The 27,327-nt window shown below is 36.2% G+C and overlaps 1 protein-coding gene across 1 annotated transcript; it reads left to right on the forward strand.

The window, feature by feature from the left end:
- LOC138707716 (transcription initiation factor TFIID subunit 8-like) lies at positions 1 to 27,199 on the forward strand. The gene is made up of 4 exons (XM_069837566.1): positions 1 to 642; positions 7,015 to 7,301; positions 11,375 to 11,522; positions 20,337 to 27,199. Exons 1-4 carry the CDS (start codon positions 447 to 449, stop codon positions 20,618 to 20,620), a joined length of 915 nt encoding a protein of 304 aa, XP_069693667.1. The 5' UTR covers positions 1 to 446; the 3' UTR covers positions 20,621 to 27,199.
- Positions 27,200 to 27,327: the final 128 nt, after the last annotated feature.

Consider the following 27,327-nt stretch of genomic DNA (forward strand, 5'->3'; position numbering starts at 1 on the left):
ATAATCTTATTTTTACTTTGACTCTAGGCTTTGACATTATGACATTTAGCAGTTCCTGCACAATATCTTAGCGAGTTTTTGAGAATCGAGTTGGCAACACTGCTGACCAAACTGCTCTGATAAACAGTACATGTATCGCGCTGTAAGGTGTTTCAACTATGTTTTATGAAATCTTGGAAATATTAGACTGTTAATGGGGCAAAAGTTAATATGAACTACAGTTTATTATTGCAGGTTATTTCTGAACTACGGATAATCTTTACTACAGCTACACTTGAGTCATGCAGGCCTTGTTTGAATTGTTTGTGTGGGATAACATCCTTTGTATACGTTATGTGAACGTTATTTGTAATTAAAAGAAAGATGAGTTGTAGCACACTTTTTGTGTCAGATAGCTTGCATTTAAGTCATATCCGTAATATTGACTTCATTGTGTGGACAGGGATATGCTTATGCAGGAAAATGTGGAAATGTTGTATTTGTGCAATGTAGGTAGAGGTTATGATTCTGCAATGGATGGTTTAAGCTCGAACTTGAGGAGAAGACCTTTGCAAGTGGCAGTGGCCGGTCTATTGTCCGAATTGGGTTATGATACTGCGGAGCGAATGGCCCATGAAACTTTGATTGAGCAGGTGCAGAGTCGTAAGTTTTGTTATGAATCCTCATGTATTTCTATATGCAAGCAAGTTATGAAATGAGTCACGAAGAAGATAGATTTTAAATCATACACAGTTCTAATTTGTCATTAGTGCTCGTTTGGTTAAATTTTGTGACTGATTTACATTGTTCCAGTTATGTTAGTGTATTGAGTATATTTTATACTTAAGCGCCATCAATTGTGGGGAGACAGTAGCGAAATCTGTGACTCACATTATCACAGTCTCCTGCGTCCTGTCACTTATATAACCCCTCAACTAACACACTAAATTTGTCACATATATTGTATAAGACCGGCAGTCCCTTGCTAACTACTCTCTTATCTAACCTATTGTAACTTTGTCACATTTCTCAGCATTATGCCACTTATTTATTCTCACATGTAACATACTGTAATTTTGTCACAGTCCTCAGGTCTCCCGTCACTTATCTGTCCCCTCACTTAACCGTCTAATCCAATTCAACCTTGTCACATCACTCGGCCTCATCCAATTAGCTATCGACTCATCTCATGTAATCTAAGCTAACCTTTAACTGGTAATATTTACGGAAATATACACCGGCGGAAGATAATACATAGTGCAACAAGATTTGCAGAATCAGATACTATCATCAATATGTGCCTGTTATAATAAACCTGTCCCTATCACCATGGCATGGCGCATCCTTAGGTTGCGGATAGAGGAGACGGCCTCCACCAGATATGGAGGGTAGCTGCGAATATATTGAATAAGCAGTCCTGGACAGCCGATAAGGGGTGGTCCTCCAGCTTGGAGATTGAGCAAAGGACTAACAACCCATCGCCGTAAAAAATAGCTTGTTACGAAACCTTACAATAAGCCGGAATGGGACTGATTCTCTGGCATGACCACAGCAAAGGAATAAGTTTATGAGATTTGGAACTTGGAACGTAACTAGTCTTTAGAGAACAGGTGGGGTAACATTAGTAACGAAAGAACTAGCTACAGTAGATATAGAATAGACTTCGTGGGAGTACAAAAGGTTAGGTTAGATGGGAATGGCATATCATAAATAGGAGATTACTTGTTGTATTATGGGGGAAGGAAACAATAATCACCAATTAGGAACAGGATTCTTTGTTCATAAAAGAATAAAATCAGCAGTAAAATGTCGAATTTTTCAGTGACAGGTTATCATATTTAGTATTTAAGGGTAGATGGTGCAATATCATAGTTATAAATGCTCACGCCCCTACAGAAGAGAAAGACGACCAATATACGTAAAGGTTAGCTTCTATGAAGAATTGGAACACACTTTTGATCGGTTATCTATATATCACATGAAAATTTTATTGGGGAATTTCAATGCTAATGTAGGACGGGAGGGTATTTTTAAACCAACTATTGAAAAGAGAGTCTACATGTAACTAGTAATGACAATGGAGTTAGGTTAGTCACCTTTGCGACATCAAAAAATTTAATTGTCAAAAGTACATTTCCTCATAAGGATATACATAAATATACTTGGACTTCTCCAGATGGATTGACACACAACCAAATAGATCACATTTTGATAGATAAACGAAGACATACTAGTATAGCAGACATTCGAACTTCCAGGGGGGCAGACTGTAATTCTGACCATTATTTGGTAATTGGAGAATTAAGAGAAAGACTATCAGTAGCCAAGCAAGTAGAGCAACAAGTCGATATTAGTAGATTCAATACCCTGAAATTAAAAGGACGAGAAAACTAAGCAACATTGTCAGGTCGAAATTTCAAATAGGTTTGCCACTTTAGAAAGCTCCAACATGTTGAGAAAGAGTTAGATGTCAATAGTGTGTGGGAAAATATCAGAGATAGTATCAAAATTGCAGCTGAATAGAGCATAGGTTATCATGAAACTAAGAAAAAGAAACCGTGGTTTGATGAAGATTGTTGCACAGTAGTAGGAAGAAGGAAACCGGCAAAACTGAAATTCTTACAGGATCCAGTTGAGGAGAATAAAGATAATTATTTCAATGAAAGACAGGAAGCAAGTCGTATACTTAGGAATAAAAAGACAGATTACTTGAAGAAAAAACTGAATGAGGTAGAAACAAATAGTAAGAATAGAAACATTCGAGATTTCTATAAGGGTGTAAAGGAATTTAAGAACGTATATCAGGCAAGGGTAAATGTGATCAAGGATGAGAATGGTGACTTGCTTGCAGACTCTCATTTAGTCCTGAACAGATGGGAGAACTATTTTGGGCAACTACTAAATGTACATAGGCCAAATAGAAATGATTGGGACGAAATTCAAATACAAACTGCTGAGGCATTTATACCCGAACCCACACTTTGAGAAGTCGAAATTGCGATAGAAAATCTGAAAAGGTACAAGTCTCCAGGTATCGATCCAATTCCAGCAGGAATAATACAAGAGGTTGGAAGCGAAATTTATAAACTTGTACTTGCTATTTGGGAAAAGGAATTTGTACCAGAACAATGGAAGGAGTCCATTTATTGTACCTATTTTTAAGAAGGGGGACAAGACTAACTATGCTAACTTTTGAGGAATATCACTTTTGTTGACGTACAAAATTTTGTCCAATATTCTTTTGAGAAGAAGAAGATTAACTGTGTACGTAGATGAAATTATTGGGGATCGTTAGTGCGGTTTTAGGCATAATAGATCAACTATTGATCAAATTTTTTGTATTCGACAGATATTGGAGAAAAATGGGAGTATAAGGGTTCAGTGCATCAGTTATTCATAGATTTCAAAAGGGCATATGGATTCGGTTAAAATAGAAGTATTACCGTATACAACATTCTTATTGAATTTGGTATTCCCAAGAAACTAGTTCGATTAATTAAAATGTATCTCGAAACTTACAGCAGACCATAGGCCAGCTTCTGTCTGATGCTTTTCCAATTCACTGCGGGCTAAAGCAAGGAGATGCACTATCACCTTTACTTTTTAACTTTGCTCTAGAATATGCCATTAGGAAAGTTCAGAATAACACAGAGGACTTGGAATTGAACAGGTTTCATCAGCTTCTTGTCTATGCGGATGACGTGAATATGTTAGGAGAAAATCCACAAATGATTAGGGAAGACATGGAAATTTTACTTGAAGCAAGTAAAGCGATAGGTTTGGAAGTAAACCCCAAAAAGACGAAGTGTATGATTATGTCTCATGACCAGAATATTCTACGAAATGGAAATATAAACATTGGAGATTTATCTTTCGAAGAGGTTGAAAAATTCAAATATCTTGGGAGGAAATTAAATGCAGAATAAATATGGGAAATGCGTGTTATTATTCGGTTGAGAAGCTTTTGTCATCTAGTCTACGGCTTTAATATCATGAGAAGCAGATGGTGCATTGCTCCACAAGGTCGTCTGTGATGATGGTTGTCCTCCCACTGTGCTCCTCGTCATGCACATTTTGACGTCCTGCTGAAAATTGCCTACAGCAGCAACGCACCATCTGCTTGCCCATAGACCTGGCACAGCTGACGATCAATTTCAATCGGCACTACGCCCTGTGCATTCAAAAACTTTATCACTGACTGCACTTCACACGCGGCAGGAGCTGGAATAGAAACGTCCATCTTCAACCAATGCACGGTGGGACGGATTGCGATTCTAGCCGGAACAAAATCAATTTTCACATGTTCTCATTTTTATGTGTGTCCTATCTCAAGTTGTTGCTAATGAATCACAGAATGCTTATCTATGAGAAAGAAGCTTTGACACTAAACATACGGACGTCACACAATGATGTTGACAGGATTCCCCTCCCTAACCAGTTTTATTGCTCAGCCACGCTGAACTAGTGTAAGAAGCAAGCTTGTTTTCTGTGTTCTGGGAGTGAAACATTTTGTGATTCTGAAATGGAAAATGAAGAACAAGTTTGGTAGATAATTATTATATAAATTTTATGTTCATAATAACTTTGAATTTTTAGAAACGGCATGTTAACTTACCGGCGGGAAATGCGATTTTTTAAAATTACTTATCAAAGTAAACGTTGACTTATAATAGGAGAGTCACATTTATTTTTATGTCAGAATGTAGGTTTAAGTGTGCACTTTAAGACTAACCTAATTTCATTTGCTCCTGCTGACTGCTCTGCATGTGGTTTTTTTTTCTTTCAGACTCTGAACCGCTACCGGTGATTTTGCGCCGTGATCGATTTCCAATACTTGCCAATAAAAGTGGCGACTTAGATGAACTATATATATATGTTTTGAACAAATAATGTATTGAAAGATGTGATTCTAATAGTGAGAAGTGCATTCAAAATATTTTGAAAAATATTCGAAATAATTTTAACAGATGTTGGATGCAGAGTCACTGTAAAAAGGATTATTTTCTTAAAAAACATTGTTCTTGGCAGGTCAGAGGCAACAACAAAGATATTTTTGAAGCTAGAAAACAGGGGTTATTTCTAGATTTCGCTCTCAATTAGGTCTTCTTACTGACAAACCGAAATTTGGTGGCCCTGGGACATCAAATGATGGCAATATAGCACATAGGTTTTTTGAAAACCCACAGATTATAGCCAATATTACGGGCATTAGTAAGACTTCATTCACAGATTTTCTGTAGTTTTATGCCCCATTTCATGTGGATATTCAATATACAGTATATTGAGGCGTTTGAGAAGTACACCAATGATACAGCCCATTTATATGTACAATAGTTATATCCATGGTACTATGCGTACATGCCATCCAGCGTGCATAAAATACTGATACATGGAGGAAAAATTGCAGAAACTGCGATATTTCCTATTGGGATGTTATCTGAAAATGCTCAAGAGGCAAGACACAAACATTTACAAAAGTACAGGTTAGATCATGCTAGGAAGTGTTCTCGTGAGAGAAACTTAGATGTCCTACAAATGTTGTTAGTATCGCTCTTTCAGGGTATTTTAATGTAACGTTTTTATGTATGTTATTATTAAATAAAATCTAAATCTAAAATCTTCTGATCCCATCATATCCCAGATCAGTCGACATCCAAATACAAGAAAATCAAAAATGTAATTTGAGGTAATTAAACTACTACAAGTACCAGCTGTGAGCGCAAACAACAGCACTGCTCAACTGCAACCCCAACATAAGGACGACAGTAGTGCTAGCGGGTCCGACACTTCTGGATATACAACAGACGCTTCAGATTTCTAAACATGAGTCATAAAATTTACTACATATATTACTTTTCTCTTCATAGTAGTCTGTAAAATAATTTGTTTACTTTAATTTTTATTTGCATTAGTTGTATGCAGTTTCTATTACTGTACGATTCTTTTTCAATAAATAAGCATTCAATACAAAAATAATAATTATCATACAAATATTTCAACAAATGTCATAATAATTTACCTTCATTTTGCTATTTTCAACGATTCGAAAGGAATTTATCAATATTAGATTTTGTTCCGGCTAGAATCGCAATCCGTCCCACTGTGCAATGCAGCGAAGCTACTGAGAGCACTCAGGAAGTTCTGCTAGCGCTTGTGCCATGCCAGGACATTACTCTATCACGTACACACAGTCGCTTCGCGCAACATATGGTTTGCTAGCTGTGGGACGAGTGGGAAAGTTACTTTATGGACGCGCCTCGTACAATCATACTTATTATTAAATTGTAAATGTACTTTCTGTTGTATATAATAGGATTCGAATCAGTGATACTGTATGCACTCTAGAACAGTATCCAACATTAAGACAATTAGCTGAAATCTTTCCCATGCATTACCTTACATGATGTCGCAACCGGAGTAGGATAGAATAATGAAATGCCAAAATATGAAGAGTACAGGGGAAAAACAATGAATGTCAAATTTCCGCAAGGGTGAGATAATGATCTAATTCATTATAGGCCTATTACTGCAAAATTGATTCTCTTTCTATTGAAAATCAAGGAAAGGATGACTGTACCTGTGATGATAATTCTCCTTTTCACCAGTTTGAATGACAACAACACTAACTTTTGTTGTAATCTTTTGAATCAGATAATGACACCATCCTTACGGAATTTTGACATTCATTGTTTTTCCCGTGTACGCTTCATATGATATAAAATTAAAAGGGACTTAAGCAAACCAAACCAAATCTAATAGGAATAAAAGAATCTGTGGACTCAAAAATGACGTAAGTTAAAAACTAAAAGTAATCTGAGAAAAGTAGACCTAACATACACCAATAGCTTGAGAAAACCAAATCTGATATGAAGCAAAATGTTGATGGACCCAAAAATGAAACAGATTACAATTACAGGATGCAAAATAATGGACATTATTTCCTTCAGTTTAATCCAAAATTTTAGGTCATATTTTTGAGATAAACAAATCGTTCTGATTTACAAAATATAATATTGGTTAATTTTATGATTTCAGTGATCACTCAAATTGGAATTAGTGCCCGGTCATATTGTGAACTGTCTGGCAGGACAGAACCAGTAATTGGAGATGTCATCATTGCCCTTGTCAACATGGGAGTTTCTGTAGAGGGCATAGAAGCTCACGCTAGGCGTCCAGGCAGAACTACATTACCAGCTTTGGTGCCGTCCACGCAGCCAAAACAGCTCAGCATTCTGCAGGCTGGAGTGAAGCAACCTCACCCACCACACATTCCAACTCATCTACCTCCTTTTCCTGATCCACACGCATACATACGGACACCAGTGAGTTTTCTTACTTTAAATGGATAAATCGTGAAACAGCGAACGCCAGTAGGGGAAGTTATCCCCACCCTCGCCGCTCGGCACCTCGCTCGCCTGCTCTCTCTCTCTCTACTATCCCGCTTTGGTGGATCACTGCCTACTGCCTCGCACATATTTCATATTTTACAACACAATACGTTTTTTCCTCGAACTAACATGTACTAATACACAATACAATCAAATTACGCATTAGATAACAACACATCACAACCAAATTAGGGCGCATTAGACAACAGCCACATGTAATATGGGTTTTTCATAAAACAACACTCACCTGTTAACTTTGCACTGTCCTCGAAGTAACACAATAGTCACCAGAGCCTCGTCTGCTATAATCCATGCTCCTCACAGTACCTTATAGTATCCGCCTTCAAATTCTCCCTGGACAATTTGAGGAAGAAGTACATGTCTTTGGTACGGCTCAACACGACACGTGGTTCCGTTTGTACACGAAGCTGGACACGGACACAATGAAGCTCTACCAGTGTGCGTTAAAACTTATGCCACCCCCGCAGTCAACCCCTACCAAGCTAAATTCACAAGCCCGCCACTTTCTACCTACGCTATTTGGTCATTGTCCCCCATGCCATTCCATCATTTTCTCCTGGTATGAATCCTTGCACCAATCATATTTCTGCAATACGTTATGGTAGTTCCCTTGAACATAAATAGATTCATTTTCCCTTCTACCACGAACTAGCCTCAGTAGCCAAGAGGTCTAAAGCGTGACCAAAAAGCGTGCGTGCATTTCCGTTTCGTTAGGAAGATACCCAGATCGAATCCTACCCACTGCGAAGTCATAAGAAAAAAAAAAAAGAGAGAGACATGGAGCAAGGAACAGAGAAGGAGAGGCTGGAGAGAGAGGGACAGAGGGTGGGAGGACGAAGTTCCTGTTTTGCTTCATAGATGCCGCATTCATTCTTTTTGTTCCACTTTCCTCCGCTAGATGTCACTCCCGCCCTAAACCCCTATTTCCACTATTTCCCGCTTGAGTGTGTTGGGAGCTTGTAGTGGAAAAGTGGAAAGGGGTCATGGGCGGAGCTTAGCGTTCACTGTTTTACTATTTGCCCCTTTAAATAAGTCAAATTATTTGATCATTTGATATAGGGTGATTCATGAAGGAAGGCCATACTTTGGGATATGATTTTTAAGCCAATTTGAGTAAAAAAAGAAGTCATATGCACATGGATTTATTTGCCAATGATTAAGGAATCGGTTTGTTTATTTGACACAAGTAAGCTCACCACTATGAACATTGCGTTGGAACAGAGAAATAAGAGCTTTGCAGTTATTTGTGCCCTCTTTGGTCAGCTTGTCACTAATCTATCTCCTCATCAACCACCACCTAACCTAATCACTGAAACATAAATTGGAATGGGCTTTTCTAGAATTGTATAGCTAACTATATACATAAATGCTCTGAAACAAACTCACTAATAGAAAGAGAAATTGAAATGGGCTTCGCTAATTTTATTTATCCGATGAATAAATGTATAATCACCCCAGAACGAACTCCTTAATAAAACACAAATAATAAGGCACTTGTACTAGGGCTCAAAAGTTCTCATGTGCTTCTGCATTTGCTCAAAAATGAGAATGGTGCATTGATCCAAGGTAAAAGTGGACACTAGAATTGTTACTATTTACAGTTATCTCCCCCCTACACGACAAATCCGTGGAAAGTGACATCTATTTGAAAATATTGCAAGGCGCAAGAGGCGACAACTACTTTGCTGTTTGAGAATTATTAGGTATTCCAAAGCGAAAAAAAAAACTGCACTATACATCAGCAGTTCAAGTACAGGTCTGGCAAATTAATTAATTAATTGTAACTTGTATGTATGTGATCAGTGTTGATTTCAAGAAATTGAAAGGTTGAGGGATTTAGCGTAAGGGTGAAAAGGGAGGAGGAAATTCAGAAGGAAAAACAAAAATTCCCATTTTTGATTAGTGGATTGAGAGAGCAAGAACAGTACAAGTATACATCAGGCATTTAATCCTACTAAGCACAATGCTTCAACACATTACTTCTGCTGATTCAACATTACTTGCCTAGTCTACCGCACAAAAGTGAACACAGACATTACTCCATCACGTTTCGGAAATCTTCAAGAGGAATTCACAAGTGAGTGCAAAAGTGCACTACAGCAAAGAGTACTTTTTTCCAAAATATACTTCTACGTCAAGAACACTTTGTAAGAATGCATCTGTGAAAATAAACTGTAAACTTTCTGGTTATTAGTTTCTAAATGTGTTTAAGTAGTGGAAGCATGACATAATACTGTAGTCTTTGTAAATTGGAACCCAGTTCATATGAACTTTTTTTCTCAAAATATCTTTAAAAATCATATCCAGAAATAATTATGATTGTAAATACTGACAATGAGAAAGAAATACAGACTGTCGTTTTAATAAGTAACAAATTAAATTTTTATTTTTAAGTTAATTACCTAAATCAAATTGAAATAGTCTTTGTATAACTCTCCTTTGTGCAGCAACAAATGCGTTAATTAATTTTTCATTTTTTTTTACTAATGTTAAAATGACAAATTAAATTTTTATTTTTAAGTTAATTACCTAAATCAAATTGAAATAGTCTTTGTATAACTCTCCTTTGTGCAGCAACAAATGCGTTAATTAATTTTTCATTTTTTTTTACTAATGTTAAAATGGAGTTTCACTGAGTCCTAGGATTGATGTTGCAGTCTTCTTTAACAAAAGGTGTAATAATTACTACCTAACCCCTGTGGGTTATTACTAGAAAAACAAAATATTAATTGAAAGATAGTTTGTCTTCCTCAAACAAAAAAAAAAAAAAAAAAAAAAAAACTTTACACACAAACATGTGAACCTCATACTTTGTCCATGTGCCGGTAGCTTCAATTGTAGCCATGATTCTTCTGGGTGTCGAATCTGTGAGCTCACAAAAATAGTCCTGTTCCTTGGTGAGGTTTTTTCAGGCATCAAGAACTTGATTCTAGAGCTCACCAAGGTAGCTGGTGTGTAAATAATTCGCACCTCCTCTTTTTCAGCTCCATCCAAACACTTTCAATGACATTCAGGTATGGTGATCTGGAAGGCCAACAGGTCGCTTTGATCTCGGTCCTCTTCCAGAACAATGTTTGAACATCTTGTGAAGTGTGAATGAGAGATTTATCGTGCTGGAATTTTAATGGTTCACAGGGATAATGTTCTTGTGAGGCAGGTAGCAACACATTTTTCAAAAGGCGGATATACTGCTGTGAATGCATCTGGCCATAGACAAGCTCTAAGTCACCTGCCCCTTCAGGAGAAATCCAGCTCCAGCATGAAATGCTAATGCATCCCGACCTTCAATGTTGGTCCACATATCAAGCATCAAATATACTGCCAGGCTCACAATAGACTCTGACAAGTCTGTTGTAATCAGTTGAGATAGATATTTCATTGGAGAAAATTACCATTTGAGACCAGATAATTTTAGAAGCTGCAGGGTTCCCTGGAAAGAAAATATTGAAGAAGAACAAGCTGTAGAGTGCCTAGCCTTTGTGATTAATCAAGAGGATTTCGATTGGGGGAAGTAATTTAATCCCAGGACTCTCTAAAACTTCATTGTAACGTTATTCGAGATGGGTGGGGGGGATTCTGAGGCATAGGGCTCGAAATAACTCCATTAGCATTTCCTTGTGTATCTGTACTCTGGATCTTTTACCATGTACAGTGTCTTGTATCTAGAATTTTGAATATTCAAGTGGGCTATTATATTTTCTGGTGCTGTAATGAGAAACTTGAAACCTATATCTAGAATGTAACATTTTAATATTGCACAAAATTCATTGCTTTGTATCGGCTTTCCATTCTAACAGAACTTGCAGCTTTGTAGATGAGAGTATGCTTTATATTTTGCCACTGACTACAATATTCTCCTTCAGTTTGAAACAACATTTCACACTTGTGTCACACCCCCACTTGTATGATTTCAAGAAATGAATTTTGACTTGAGTATAAACATAAAGTATTTCTGTGTATTATTCTATTTTTTATTGTGTTCACAGACTCACAAGCAACCGGTGACAGAATATGAAGCTATACGGGAGAAATCTGCAACTCAGAAACGAGACACAGAGCGAGCATTGACGAGATTTGTCGCAAAAACGAGCGAGACTCACTCATTGTTCCTCACTGAGGACACCATATTCCCATGTAATGCATCTTTTATTTATGAATTTCCAGTAGTATTGTACTCATGCAAGCAGTGAATCTGAACAAAATTTGTCATTCATATTCCCAACTTGGTTCACATTTTGTTTACATGTTCCTAGGCCAAAATAAACGAAGACATGCTTTCTTGAATAATTTCAAGGGAAAAATTGTTCTGGGGCCGGGTATCGATACCGAGACCTCTGGTTGAACGTACCAGTGCTCTCCCAACTGAGCTACCCGGGAACTCCACCCGACACCGTCTCAACCTTTCCCTTTATATCCACACAACTCGTGTGGGCTGACGAAACGCCAGAGACCCACATCAAGTGCACACAAACTCTGTGTGACTTGGAATTGTGGTTTTCTGTTAACGTACACAGTGACGTATATATTATCCAAATCTAGTCTTTCAGGTAAAGCTTCCTGTGAAGCAGATTTGAATAATTTCAAGGGAAAAATTGTTCCGGGGCCAGGTATCGATCCTGGGACCTCTGGTTGAACGTACCAGCCCACGCGAGTTGTGTGGATATAAAGGGAAAGGTTGAGACAGTGTCGGGTGGAGTTCCCGGGTAGCTCAGTTGGCAGAGCGCTGGTACGTTCAACCAGAGGTCCCGGGATCGATACCTGGCCCTGGAACAATTTTTCCCTTGAAATTATTCAAATCTGCTTCACAGGAAGCTTTACCTGAAAGACTAGATTTGGACATGCTTTCTTATTCCTACCTGTCATCTTTATTTTAGTAGTTATTAATTACCAAATTTCGTTTCAAGTTGCATGTGTTGTCACTTCTAAATTTTGACATCTCTGGCCATACAGAATGTAGTAACATGTTCCTTTGCTCATTTTAAAACTTAGAAAATGTCCTTCATTTTAAGTAGAACTAAAATGATGAAACTTTCATAATTAATGTAATTTTTATATAATTAAATTTCAGAAAAGATTTTACTGTAATTTCCTTATAAAATTTAATTGCACCTTTGTAAGTGTAGAAAAAATCAACACACGATTCTTGTTAGTCCAGTCGAAATAAAATTGCTTACTGTGCAGAATGTAATGAATTACTGTATATGGCATTGCCCCATGTATGTATAGGCCTATGTTGTGAGTGGCAATGAGCAATCACATGGTCAGTAAGCATTTCTAATTACAATGATGAAGGGAATCTGCACTATGTTAATAATACTTTGACCTACTCTGATGTTGAGAAAATTTAGTTTTAATATTATTACTAGGGGGGAGATGTTGATGACCTAAAAATCTAATTAAAATGATCATTAAAATGCCCTTAAACTAATGGAAAAATGACATAAAATTCAAAGAAAATGACATTTAAATATAATTCAAAGTACTCGCACCACAACTTCTTAAAAATTAGTTACCTTGTTTCAATGATTGCCCTGCAAATCTCATAAATAGGAGGCAACTTCCTGGAATTTGATCAAGATACAGGAAAAAGGCCTCCAACAAAATGAAGGTTTCAAGGGAAAACTATAGATTTTAATGAGGATTTACAATGTGTTTCAATCAGGGGTGGTCCATGTCAGTGTCTTCATTCTCCGTCTCCTCATCCTTCTGCTCTTCACTTTTGTTACCAGATCTTTCAGATGAGAGAGTGTGAATGACAAAGCAAATTGTGGGAGCAAAGTGCATTCTTGCAATCTTTGTGTTAAAAATACTGTCTACTACAGTAGATATCCCTTCCGAATCATGTTGGGGACACAATATCCTGTCCAGGACACGGTGAAAGTTTCTCCCCTTCCAAACATAAATTCTAGACACCCTCGTACTGACAAAAGAACAGTAGCGGTCAAAGCACTAAGCTGTTGTTAAGCATTTTATATTACTTCTGTTGTGTGAAGCGAAGCCTTCAGTGCAATGAGGGATGGACTTCAGAGTTTGTTCCAAATGATAAAACTCAACTTCATTGTTATTCACTTATTCAGTATGTAATTACTACTGACCTATTTACTTACAAGAAGATTTAACAACCTATCTGAGAAGAAGAAAATAAAATACATTCCAAATGATTTAGAAGTTCTTCAAAGTATTAAAAATGACCAAAAATGGCGAAAAAATATAAAAATGATCTATTAGTTCAAAAACATAAAAAAATGCAATATAAGAAATTAATTTTTTATGTTGATATTAATATAGCAAGGATTTCTATATTAATAGGCATCGTCCTAATGTGAAAAATAAGATGACTTGTCATCAACATCCGCCCCCAACTATTACATTTTATAAATTGTTTCTTCTTCTCTAGGCACTACAACTCTATTCATTCCAGAGTTTTGGCCTTCTCAACAATGGACCTCCATTTTCTCCTAGTCCATGTTAAATCAGCACATTTCTTCAACCTGATCCTCTTAGATTTCAATGAAATGTTGTCAGATGTCCATGGCAAGGAAAGTAAAATGTATAAAGTGTAATGTAATGTAAATACTTTTAGAGTTATCAGTCATTAAAAATGAGAAGAAAAAAAAAAACAGTAAAAATTGGCGTGTAAGGTATAAGAAAATTTAAGTTAGAGAAATGAAATTTGTCTTATCTTAAAGTTTAAGAAATTACCTTTGGTTTTTTTTATAAGACCAACCATGATGTGACCTTGAATGCTATTCAAGGTCATAGCATATAATTTTTAACCTTGAAATATTAAAAATGGATAGTTTTAAAATTTTGAAAAAAATATATTTTGTTGGTCTATGTAACCTTTAAATATTCTGTAAGTTTCATTTTGGAACTGCAGGAACTTGTGGAGTTATTGACTAAGAGGTTTTCACATTCACAAGTCTAATGTATTGCTAAAGTTCATAAATGTTCATCAGGAATAATTTTTGTTTTATTATAGTCAATTTTAATTTAACTGTACCTGCAAATACTATTTACATGTTGATATATGCTTTTTTGTTGATTTTGATGTTCTCCTCTTGTGTGAGACTGCTCCAGTGGCGGCTCGTGACGTAAAAGACGTGTGAAGCAATGTTACGTCAACTTCTAATTTTGTAACAAAATCATGTATAGGCTTATATTAAATACTGGTATATTTAAAATACGTGACATTGATGATGATTGCTATAATAATAGTAATAGTAGGCCTAATAATAATAAAATCATAAATTAACGGTAATAAATAATCATACCAATTTTTAAAGACAAGTTGAATCCTTCTGTTCATGGCAACGAATTTATCAGTAACATCGTTGTGGAAAGGCTGATTTTTCATAATTTTGTGCATAATTTGCTTCTCCATAGAAATATTTTGCGATTGACGAATGTCTTTGTTGTGACATGCAACTACACAAATAGTTTTTAATGCGATTCATATAAGAAAAACCTCTTTCCAGGGACAAATTTTTTAATAAACAGCCCAAATCCCTAAAAAGCGCTTTGATTTTTATGAACAAATATTACTCGTAATTATTTAAAATAGTCCTAATAATTAATGTAATAAGAACAGTAGAGAAAATAATATTGACATGCACACAACGCGATCTTTATGCACACTCGCTCACGAAACCACAGAAAAATTTAACTTTGTACATAGGCTACAGTAGTACCTGCAACGCTAACACGATAGCCATGTTTTTTCAATTCCTCTTACATTATATTTCCACTTTTCTCAAGACTCGTGCTTGCTTCTTTAGCAAAACAGTTAAAAAAATACAAATATGTATTCATTTAGTAGGCCTATAACTTTTCTATGGGTGAAATTAATTTTACGCTTTTAAATTTCTGTAATTTTCATTGTTAGAGTTGGCTACCCATAATAGTCCCTTTGTCGTTGATTGGCGTAACGTTGTGAATTCGTCTCTTCTACTATTTCACCTCCGACCAAAGCCACGATACTAACTGTTGTTGCGGGGTGAGGGGTGTAGCCTTGTTGCCATGGTAACCATAGCTGAGTGAAACACTAACAGGAGGAAAATTGAGCTCACTTCACCGGTGCAGAACTTAAACGTATCGGAGTTTTGTTGCTACAGTAACCATAGCAAGCGAAATAGAAAGTCGCAATGCAAGAAGTGAATTCACCAACGCTATGTTTGTTAATTCTTCAGCGTGGCGCGATTTTTTAATGTAGGCCTACATAAATATAAATATTATGAAATCAGTCACACTGTGATGTATAGTAAAAGTAAAGTGAATTTTTCAATTTTTTAAATTCTATGGTGAAGTTGTGCTTCACTTGGTTCACCTGACAAGCCGCCTCTGGACTGCTCATAATGAAATCTAGCGAATCTGTTCGCTTGAGCTTCAAAATTGCTCTAAATATAATAAAAATGCTATGGCCATTTACTGATGGCAATTTTGTTAAAGCTGTTATTGTGATGGCTGCAGAGGAAAAATGTCCAAATCTTGTAGAAGATTTTGAAAGTGTGAGCTTGTCTTAAAAGACAATAATGCGTTGGATTCAGGTAATAAATAGACTCTCTCGCTATAATCATTAATACACAAATTCATAATCTTAATAAAATCAAACCAAAGGAAATTAGATCACTACCAAATAAATAACCTAAATTACCTCAATGTTCATGAACAAATTTGTGATAAGGCAGTGAAATTTATTTCTTATTCTTTGCCATAGATGAAAGCACTGACATATCCGATACTGCACAACTAGCGATTTTCATATAAGGAGTTATGAAAATCTTTATTCCCAAGAAGAATTGCTAGATTTAGTTCCCCTTAAGCACACTGCTACAGGAGCAGATATATTTAGTTGTGTTGAAACAGCTATCCAAAAACATGAATTGTGTTTTAACAAACTTGAGTCTGTAGCCACTGATGAAACCTCATCCATGGTGGGAGTAAATGTTGGACTCATAATTCGGTTAAAACAAAAGATGAAATCTGTTCCTGGTGTAACAAATGAGCTAATATCAATTCATTATATTCTGCACTGGAAGATATAATGCACAGTAGTGCATATTTCATTTTTTTAGCAGAAAATAAGCGATAAAGAGTCTGATAATCCACTGATCAGATAATAAGGTGGCGGATAATCAGAGTTCTGCTGTATAACAATAGAAAGAGCTTACCATGATCTTCTGCGTACTAGATTGCAAAGACTGCATAGACTTACTGTTGTGTAGGTTTGGAACAACTTACATGTGCGAACAAGTATTTTCTCTAACGAAAATAGCAAAATCAAAATACAGAAGTTCAGTGTCAGACACGAACTTAACGCACAGTCTCAATCTCACAGTCAGCCCAGTCACTGCATATGAATGTGGAAAAACTGGTTGCAAAAATGAGAATTCAAAAATCCAGAAAATTATCGTAATAAATAAAGTTCATCTAGTGCAGCGGTCATCAGAACATTGCACTCTCGGGCTATCATATCTTACCCACAGGTCTCTTACAGCACCAGCGTGCATTCATGGCTGATGGCAGGTATGCTTCCTCCTGCACAAGAGTGCATGTCGCCATGCACACACACACACAGAAACAGATCCCCCCCCCCCCACGCTTAGATTTATTCTAATAAAAATGTGTGTTAGTTTATTAGTTTATTTCTAGAAAGAGTATTATAATTTAAACCTACTTATTCGTTATCCATTACACAACTTCAGTTTCTTTACAATTACCGGTAATTTTATTTGAGCTCTGTCTGCATTAACTTGAATGCATATGTTTTGCAGTTCGAGTTATAATTTTAATCTCCTGGACAACATTTGTGCAAGTCGTATTCTCAGTCATTACATTCGTACGTCTTAAGATCTATGCATGACCTTGTCCTTACCCCTATCTCAACCTCCACTCCAGTAGCGGCCTGCGGTTATAAAGGTTGGCAGTTCTGCATGAAAAAATGTATTTAGCAAACTTATGCTGTTTATTGCATCTAAATCGGATAATGCGTGTAATTACAGCCCGTTCTCGAAGTTGACTGTACACCCAAAATTGTACTCCAACGATCTGCGCACCCTACCCACCCCGTACGCTACACTTCTCCCACCTGGTACAACTAGTTATGTAGTGGAGATGTGCCCCACACATTGATACCTGAATGAACAACCATCAGGAACTTTCTATCGTTCGAACGCTTTTTACTCCTACCAAATTTCGTTACGCCAACTTTTCTAGCCTACACCCATACCGACTGACGGAATTATAAAACAGAGCGCTGGGAGTTCCTACAGATTTGCAATAAAGTATCGTAACTTGACTAGTTTGTGAACATGTTTGTTGCATTATTAAATTTAATTCTTTGGCATAACAGCGCAAGAAATGAGCTGTGGGACACTATACAAATTCTCCGTGTTTCCCACTCATTACGTTAGCCCCGCCATTAACCAGCACAATTAATTCATGTGGTTCAATTGTGACTGAATTTCCGTTAAGCCTGTATTCCATTAAGATAGTTTGCATCAAACTTTCAGCATCATGTTTTGGTGGCAGTAAAGAGAAATGTCCAATAGTTTTATTGCTATCCAGCAATTAATTTTGAACTGTTTTCGTAGTTCCTTTCAATTGTGACGAGCCCTATAAATGATCTTTGGAAGTTTAATCTAAATGTGGAGTAAAATCAGTCAAACCACGAAATATACCGCGGTTCGTTGAATCTCCTGATTCAGCAAGTCCTCGCATCACTAATTCAAATGCGGCACAGAATTTCACACAGTTAATTATTTTAGATAGACCGTATCTCTTTTTAGAAACATTTCCTTCTTGTTTCTGAATGTTAATCCAATACGCAGAATCAAGCTGTGTTAGAATATTTTAATATCGTTAACAGTGACAAATCTGTTTGACTTGAAATGAGTTTTCGAATTTTCATGCTCTTATAGTTTAAGTCAAATTAACTAAATCCTTCACTCCAGTGTTCGTCCATGTATTTTCTCCTCTAAACAGAATACATGGGTGGGGGAGAAAGCGTTTTCATGAGCGCAGCAAAAATCCAATCGCTTCCATTACACATTTCGGTATTAAAATGACTAGTAGGCTACATGATTTCTTCGACTTTTTCCAGAAATTTCCAAATTTAAATTTGGTGTAGGACGTCCTAATTTCTTAAGTTAACGTGCAATTTCTCTTTTAATTTCGAAAAGGGTTGGTCGATTAGGTTTTCATTTCATTCATTTTTAATATAAAATATTTCCTCAGACACACTGACTAATCCCATCACACCACCCACAGTACTATAACACACTGCAACTGTAATTATATACAGTAGTCCAGAAGCCTTCTAACGCAGGTCATAAAGAGATGAGGGTGTTGGCAGTTCTTTTGTATATTCGAACAGATCTGCTTCAGTTGCAGCTCCAATGCAGTCTTATGGGGTGGTGAAGAAAACCAGTTTTCTGCTGCTGACTACCCTCCGTTGAGCTCCAGGAACTGCCGATCACAGATCCGAAAAGTACACTACAGCTAAAATTCTCCAGCAGTTCAAGGCTCCTACAGACAGTAAAATCTCGAATCGAAGGAGAATGAATTGGAAAAATAAATGAAACAATGAACTAGATTACATAAAAGCACGTTTTACATTTTTAATTTTACAGGTCCATTTAAATGGCGGTTCTGCAGTTCTTATTTTAGAGCCGCCCCTGCTCCACTCCTAAAATGCTCTTAACTGTTCATGCAGCATACAGTGAGAAAGAGTGCAAAGTACTGTAACAAGACAGAGGATATTGCTGTCTTCTCCTGGTCTAAAATGTAACTGTGTCTTATGCTCTGAATGTCTGTCAATGCATGCCATTGAGGCAGCTATCATTTTTCATGTAGTAATTGAAATTATGCCATAAGTAGCTTTGGAAATAAAAAAAAAATAAAAATGATGATCCTTTTTTCTTTTTCCTGAAAAATCTGTTTAAATGCACATGGCTGATTTTAGAAGCACAACTACGGTATACGCAATAATTCTGCGTTACAAGAGCAAAGTATAATTGCAGAGAATTTTCCAGATGACAAAGTTATTAGCCATTTAATACATCAAATATTCATTATATGAGGTCTCGCCATCCTCATTGAATATTAACACGACCACTATGAAGTAGTCAATGTGTATTATCACCATTAAATCGAGAAAAATTCGTTCCGGCACCGGAAATCGAACCCGGGACCTCTCAGCTCTGCGCGCTGAGGGCTCTTTCCAACTGAGCTATGCTGGGACACAATCCACGGTGCCGGTCGAACTCCTCTCATTGTACTGTTTTACGGCCTACTACCTGCATTTAAACCTATGTAAGTCAATATGCAGGAGTGCATTTCTAAATGACTTTTATGACCATATTCAACAACAGTTTGTGATAACTGTAAACATTTAATACATCAAATATTCATTATATGAGGTCTCGCCATCCTCATTGAATATTAACACGACTACTATGAAGTAGTCAATGTGTATTAGCCATTATACAGTTTATAATCTTGTTAGAAAATTTAGAGCAGGATGAAAATGAGGAGAAATCACACGTGACTTATTTCTCCCCTCCTTCCCAGGTACAGCGCACAAGTACTTGAGGAATTGCTGAGGGAGGGGTTTCGATTTTATCCCGTGCATCTAAACCGGTAGGGAGAGGTAATGAGAGGAAATCACTCTGTGAGTACATTTTTACATCTCTGATTTAGGGACACTGGAAGTGTACAAGACAAAAAGAATACAAGGAAGAGAATCTTGTAGTCCTTTCATAATCTAGGAATAAGGAAAAGGGAATTTTTATGATTTTCCCAGATATAAATTCTTGAAAAACTGGTTTGTGCGTATTTCATTTATCTTCTTCCATAAGTCTTTTATAATAATATTAGATATCACTGTCGTCAGCAATATCTATGCTGTCATGGGTATATTATATTACTTTTGTGTTTTATTGATTACAGTGATTGCTTGCAAGCCTCATAATCCACCATATCTAAAGGCATTACTTCCATCTGACCAAGTCTTCGAATTTGAGGATGAATTCGCTACTCCAGCGTGTTCTTCCCGTGGTGGTCCTGGGCCCAGTAGGAGAAGCCGAGCTGAGGGAGTAGAAGGTGATGAGGAAGAAACATCTGAAGAAAGCAAAGAAAATGCTGATGAGGGAAAAGGGGGAGAAACAGACACGATTGATAATCCCTATTTAAGACCTGTTAAACTTCCTCGAAAGAAAAAACCCAAAATGTGAAGTGTGAGTATGAATTCTGTACAGTAAGTACAGATTTAGCAGATTGGTTGATTTAAATCATGTCAAATTTCATTTTAACCAGGGAAATTACTTACAATTAAGGTCATTTGAATATGAGTTTGTACAGGGTTGCCACCTTTCCTTTTTTCATTCATAGGGACAAAAAGTTTCAGGTTTCTTTAATCTTTAATAGCTGCCTTTTGTTTTACAAGAAACATAACATTAATAATCTTGTCTTAGCACCGTAAAACATAGTGCAATAATATACAGACATCTAACCCAACTACTGGTAATCTTAGTAACATTTCGAACAAAACTCATACAGTATACCTCCAAAACAATTCTGAAGATAGCAGGTATCTAAGAATGCTTTCATTTATACTTCTTGTTGCTCCTAGCAGATTTCAAGAGTTATTTCTCATTTTTTAACTTGTGTACAAATTCTGAAGTCCTGTTGATATTCATATTGATGAGAAGTTCTGCTTTGATCAAATCAACAGCACACTTGTTCCTAACAGTGTCCACTTTACACACGTCTGAGAGGAAAAATCTCTCCTTAAAGACAATATATCGTTGGTTTACAAGCGATACATATTAAGTAAAAAATATTACTTCTGAGAAAAAGGTGTACAGTAAATAATGTACATAATATATGTGTATAAATTTAGAATTGGAAAATTAAATACACATAAAGAGAAACAACTTACTAAAAATAACATTTTGAGGATTCAGTTTTGTCCATAGCTTTCAAAACGCCTTTTTCTCAGAGGTAAATTTTTTTGCTTAATGTGTTTTGCTTATAAGCTGACGATGTGTTGATACAGCCAGGGCGTATGACACCACCTCTGCCAAAGTAAGCAGATTCCACTACATAAAAATTCCCATCCAGTTGAAGCTCACACTCTTGAAGCCCCCTTCTCCTTCTAAAACCTTTGGTGATATGTTTTTTAAGACAATGTGGTCTACAAAACAGCAACAATAACAAGGCATGACAGGAAAAACAGTTGATGCACGAACATGGTTGTCAACCCACCACTTATTACACTAGCTATTCGTTTATTCAAGTTATGACATTTGTATGTGTGTACAAGTATGAAACCTAAGAACGAATATTGGGGAAAGCGACTTTCGACCTATCTTGTATATACTGTGCGTTTTTTTTTTAAAGCACTTCAGTAAAGTGCTTCATGCCTTTGCTGCAGCAAAATGAGGGTCGAAAAAAAACGTAAGTAGGTCAACTGACTGCAAAATGGTGGACAATTAATATTGGCTTCTATTACTGCAGTAATAAATTTAACCTTAAAAGAATCGAACATGTTAAATAGTTTCGACTTCCATGATAATGTCATAGAATTATTATTACTAGACGATTTTAACAATAATAAACATTGCAAAAGACCAAAACATGCATTCTGCCATGATGGATCATGCAGCAAACTCGTAAAGCGAAGTTTTGATTTGCTGCATGCTTGCTACAGTGCTGCTGCAGCGACGGTGAAGCAAATGTAATAAAAGAACGGTCTTGCTGCAACGCTTTACGTCTTGCTTTAAAAAAAAAAACGCACGGATATCAGGCAGAACCTCATTCAGAGGTTTTGTTGGATGTGTTAGCAGCTAAACAGAAATTAACCTTACCAAACCGGATATTAGGACTGGACTCTTTTAGGATCTTTTGAGCTATTTCCTGGGTGTTAGGGCCTAACACTTTATTCTCAATACTTTCGAACTGTGTTCTTTCACAACTCAAGCTTTTTAGCAATATGAGAGTGAGTAAAAATATGAGGAAATAATTTAATTCCACAGTCTAGGGAGTTGTAAGTGTGATTGTAACAACATTGGAATGATTCTACCAGTTCTACTACAGTTATCTTATCTGACTCAGATGTGTTAGTTTTAGTCAAAAAATCCAACATTACTTACGATGTTCTAATAACCACTGACCTCCTATTGTGTTTGCTCTGTCAGTGTTGTTTTTTTTTTTTATTGACCAGTCGTAAACCTTACATGATAGTTATCACTTCCTTTTGACAACCGGGGACAAGTGTGTGTAGTCATATATCACTGAACCTGCACAAATGCTTTTCTTTCTTGCTGGATGGCATATCTGGCTTTTTTGAAGTGCTAACATAGATTCCACCTCTTTCTCCCCTGAATTTATCCACTCTATCAGGTCATCTTTTATATCACTTTTGTTATACATGATTTCACTTTTGATGCTAAGAAACTGTTAAAAATGACTACTAAATTAGCGCAGATATTGAACACTGAAGGATCGAACAAAACCACTGCGTGCTGGATACAGCAGATATAAGGAAGCGATTGACAGTGAACATACACAAGCATGATCGTAATGGTGCTGGCTGGAGTATTACTCCCTATTTCAGTTTGGTTGATAGACTTTTTCCCTCTACTTACACTACCATCAGTGTAGGGAAAGATGCTACTGTCCGTCTCACAAATGGTAGTCTAATTGAATACTGATTAAAAAATGTAAAATACAAAGACAATATAATTATTACAGTATTAAAACACACATTAAAAATCATGTTTAGATCATACATGTTTCAGGACATGTGGTTCTATCTTCAGTGGTCATCTATAAGGAGAATAATCTCTTGATATAATGTTGAAATTGAAGTTTAATAATGTTTATGCTCGACCATGCCGAAATGTAGTAATTATACACCTGGTAGCAGCCCTTTAATGGACCTCATTAAAGTACACCTATTCATTAAAGTTCAGGTGTTCCACCAATCAGAAAATACCATTGTAGCAATATGAAAGCGCAAGTATCGATTATTCTCAGATATGCAATCGAAAGACAACTGTTTTCGCAGGAGTTCTGTGACAATTTTACTAGACGCTGGCGGCGACATCACAATATTGAAATGTCACGGAGGCTGGAAATCTAATACTGTCGCAGAAGGTTATGTTGAAGAATCGATCCAAAATAAAATTGAAATCTCAAATACAATATTAAACTCAATCGAAAAAAACAACACACAAATTAACATCAATTCACCGTCATCTTCTAGCCTTTCACAAAGCACATTCCTGCAAATTCATTTCACCAATTGCACAATAAATCACCTATATTTGAAATAAAGTCAGTTCTGTTACTATAATAATTAGCGTTAATTGTAAATAATATTCAAATAAATTCAATTTGTCATCTCATTTTTCAATGTCTAATTCAATTTCAAGGTTATATCAAGATTAATGTTTATTTTACTCTCTAGATTATATCAAGGTCAATGTCGACATTTGTTTCTCGGAAAAAATCAATACTTTCGCGTCTGCACACATCTCACAATTTATGAGGTATTGCACAAGGTCAGTTCCGCTCCTCAGTCAGATAAGAATAATATGAATACTTATGAATAATTTCAAGTTAGAAATATGGTCTAGCATAAAAAGTCATATGAAACTTGACTATAATGATAATTAAGACGCTCGTATGAAAATTATGAAACTCGCGCTCGTTTCATAAACATACTCGCGTCTTAATTACTACCATTATAGGCTAGTTGCATAATGTACTATTAAAATTGAAAACGGCCATAGTACAGAACGAATACTTTCGTTTAATCAGCTGGTGTTCACTGAGATGCGACTCCGGTGTGGGTAGATTAAAAAAAAAATGTTACGTTTTTTATTTAACGACGCTCGCAACTGCAGAGGTTATATCAGCGTCGCCGGATGTGCCGGAATTTTGTCCCGCAGGAGTTCTTTTACATGCCAGTAAATCTACTGACATGAGGCTGTCGCATTTAAGCACACTTAAATGCCATCGACCTGGCCCGGGATCGAACCCGCAACCTTGGGCATAGAAGGCTAGCGCTATACCAACTCGCCAACCAGGTCGACGGTGTGGGTAGATGACTGAATGCGGCGTGTGTTATGACTACGCTGGTCAAATTGAAAAGTAATACACAGATCAATAAGAGTGTTATTGTCAATTGGAGCTTTATCATTTAAATTATTTTTATTTGTATTTTGTCTGTATAAGTCTCTGTGGATTCTAGAATGTTTAAAGTTTGACCTTTACTTGTACGTGCAGGATAGTCATATCTGATTCTATGTTCGTAAAGAAATGTTGATTGTTATAAATGTGTTCGTTGAATGCTGATTGAACACTATTACTGTGTGAAATTTGTCTATGTTCTTTATATCTTGTAAGAAATGAACTGCCAGTTTGAAATATTGAATTTATTAAAGTTCTGGTCCCAATACTATATACTCTTTTTTGCAATGTATTATCTGTTCTGTACACTGTATCATATGTAAATTTCTTACACGTATTTGTAATTATGTAAGTGACGCTGTTGCAATAAGTGAATGTAACAAAAAAATTTTTTTTGCTTTCTTTTGTTTGAGATAGTGTGCTATTGTTTTTAATGAATTTCTGTTTTGTACGTTTTATTAAATTATCTATTGTTGTTTTATTATATCTATTTTCGGAAGCAATTGTGTAAATACAGTAATTCCTAATTCATTATTGTAATCCTATTTTTTCATAGAAATGTTTACAAGTCTATTTGCAGGCTATTAAGGCCAGCTATTTTATGTTGAAATGGGTGGTTCGAATGAGAAGGAATCAATTGTGTTGGTTGTGTTAGTTTTCTAAAAATTTTGAAATGAAAAGACCTATTAAATTTTTCCACTGTGATGTCTAAGAAATTTGTTACTATGTTCATCTTCTTTCGTGAAAGAGATTTTGGAATTGATATTGTTGATTAATTTTTTTTTCAAGGGAAAAATTGTTCCAGACTGGGTATCGATCCTGGGACCTCTGGTTGAACGTATCAGTGCTCTCCCAACTGAGCTACCCGGGAACTCCACCCGACACCGTCTCAACTTCTCCCTTTATATCCACACAACTCGCGTGGGCTGACGAAACGCCAGAGACCCACATCGAGTGCACACAATCTCTGTGTGACTTGGAATTGTGGTTTTCTGTTAACGTACACTGTGACGTATATATTATGCAAATCTAATCTTTCAGGAAAAGCTCCCTGTGAAGCAGATTTGAATAATTTTTCCCTTGAAAAAAAAATATATATATATATTCAAATCTGCTTCACAGGGAGCTTTACCTGAAAGATTAGATTTGCATAATATATACGTCACTGTGTACGTTAACAGAAAACCACAATGGCAAGTCACACAGAGATTGTGTGCACTCGATGTGGGTCTCTGGCGTTTCGTCAGCCCTCGCGAGTTGTGTGGATATAAAGGGAGAAGTTGAGATGGTGTCGGGTGGAGTTCCCGGGTAGCTCAGTTGGGAGAGCACTGGTACGTTCAACCAGAGGTCCCGGGATCGATACCCGGCCCCGGAACAATTTTTCCCTTGAAAAAATTATTCAAATCTGCTTCACAGGGAGCTTTGCCTGAAAGATTAGATTTGCATGATATTGTTGATATTCTTTAAAAGATTATCTGAAGTAATATCATGGGATATGATCGAAGTGTCATCTACATCTACTGTAATAATTATATTGTCTTTGTATTTAAAATTTTTTTAATCAATTGAATGAAAACACTGTCGAATTACGACTATGTTTTAACATGTCTGTTACAAGCATGTCCAACGTTAATTGAATACTCCCTGCAATAATGATCTATGGTACATTGTTTGCTTATTCAGATATAACCTTATTCCAGGGGAGTATTTAATTGAATTTGAACACAAAGTGACACATTTTATTATTGCAAATTTGTACCAATAATTTATATTTCGAAAGTCTATACTAAGACACTTGTATTGCCTTTTATATCAATTGGCACATTAAAAAGCTACTGAGAGCATAAGTTAAATGTTTTCTTCACTGTTAGTTGTTACACTACAACATACACAATGGGACAGTCTGCACTTTGTCTCTCCCCCTGACTTCTTAATACAAACCAACATTCCTTACTTCAATTAGTAATTAGTTGAAAATATTGTAACAGCGGCACTAAAATATACTGAAACAAGTAATTGTCAATCTGTGTGGCTGTATTTTATATTCCCTTATGTACTTTATTTTTTATTTTCTCGTTTGTACAGCTTGAGGGATGCAAGTATAAGAGGTAACAGTTACTGCTCAGTCCCTGATGGACTCAAGGCAGGAAGAAGGGGAAAGAAATGCCTTTTCATCCTCTCAACTTGTGTGATATGTCATTTAATTCATATTTGGCCAACCTACATAATCTTATAAAGTGAAATTATCTAATCATAATTTCTACATGAAACATAAGAAAGAATAATATTCAAATATTGAAATAAATGACTTGTGGTAAAAGTGGGGAAAATTACTTAGGTCTATTAAATTGTATGTCCCAAAAATTGCAACAATTAACATCCTGACTGACATCATTGTGGAACATGAGACAACAAAGTCAAAATCGGGACTGTCCCGTAAAAATCATGATGGGTGGCAACCCTAAGTTTGTAAAACATTTTCATTATCAGCGGTGTGTGAGATAGAGTGTCATTAGATGTGCTAATGAACAATAGTGGTTTTGAAGTACATTACAGTGCCTTGTTTGTGTATTCAGATGTGGTAAATAAAGTAAAACATCTTTTGACGAATTTAATTTTTTTTTTTCATTTCATTTATTATATGCCATAAATGTTACATTAGCATTGAAGTTTTAAGATATAGAACAAGTAAAGAAATTACAAAATTACAATTTTTTGGAAAGATGAAGTGAGCCCGAGGATC

The sequence above is a fragment of the Periplaneta americana genome, chromosome 10 (assembly GCF_040183065.1).
Source record: "Periplaneta americana isolate PAMFEO1 chromosome 10, P.americana_PAMFEO1_priV1, whole genome shotgun sequence".
Lineage (NCBI taxonomy): Eukaryota > Metazoa > Arthropoda > Insecta > Blattodea > Blattidae > Periplaneta > Periplaneta americana.

Coding starts and splice junctions, on each gene's coding strand:
- LOC138707716 (XM_069837566.1), top strand. CDS start 447: ATGCTTATGCAGGAAAATGTGGAAATGTTGTATTTGTGCAATGTAGGT. Junction 643..7,014: donor GATTGAGCAGGTGCAGAGTC/GTAAGTTTTGTT, acceptor TTATGATTTCAG/TGATCACTCAAATTGGAATT. Junction 7,302..11,374: donor ACGCATACATACGGACACCA/GTGAGTTTTCTT, acceptor TTGTGTTCACAG/ACTCACAAGCAACCGGTGAC.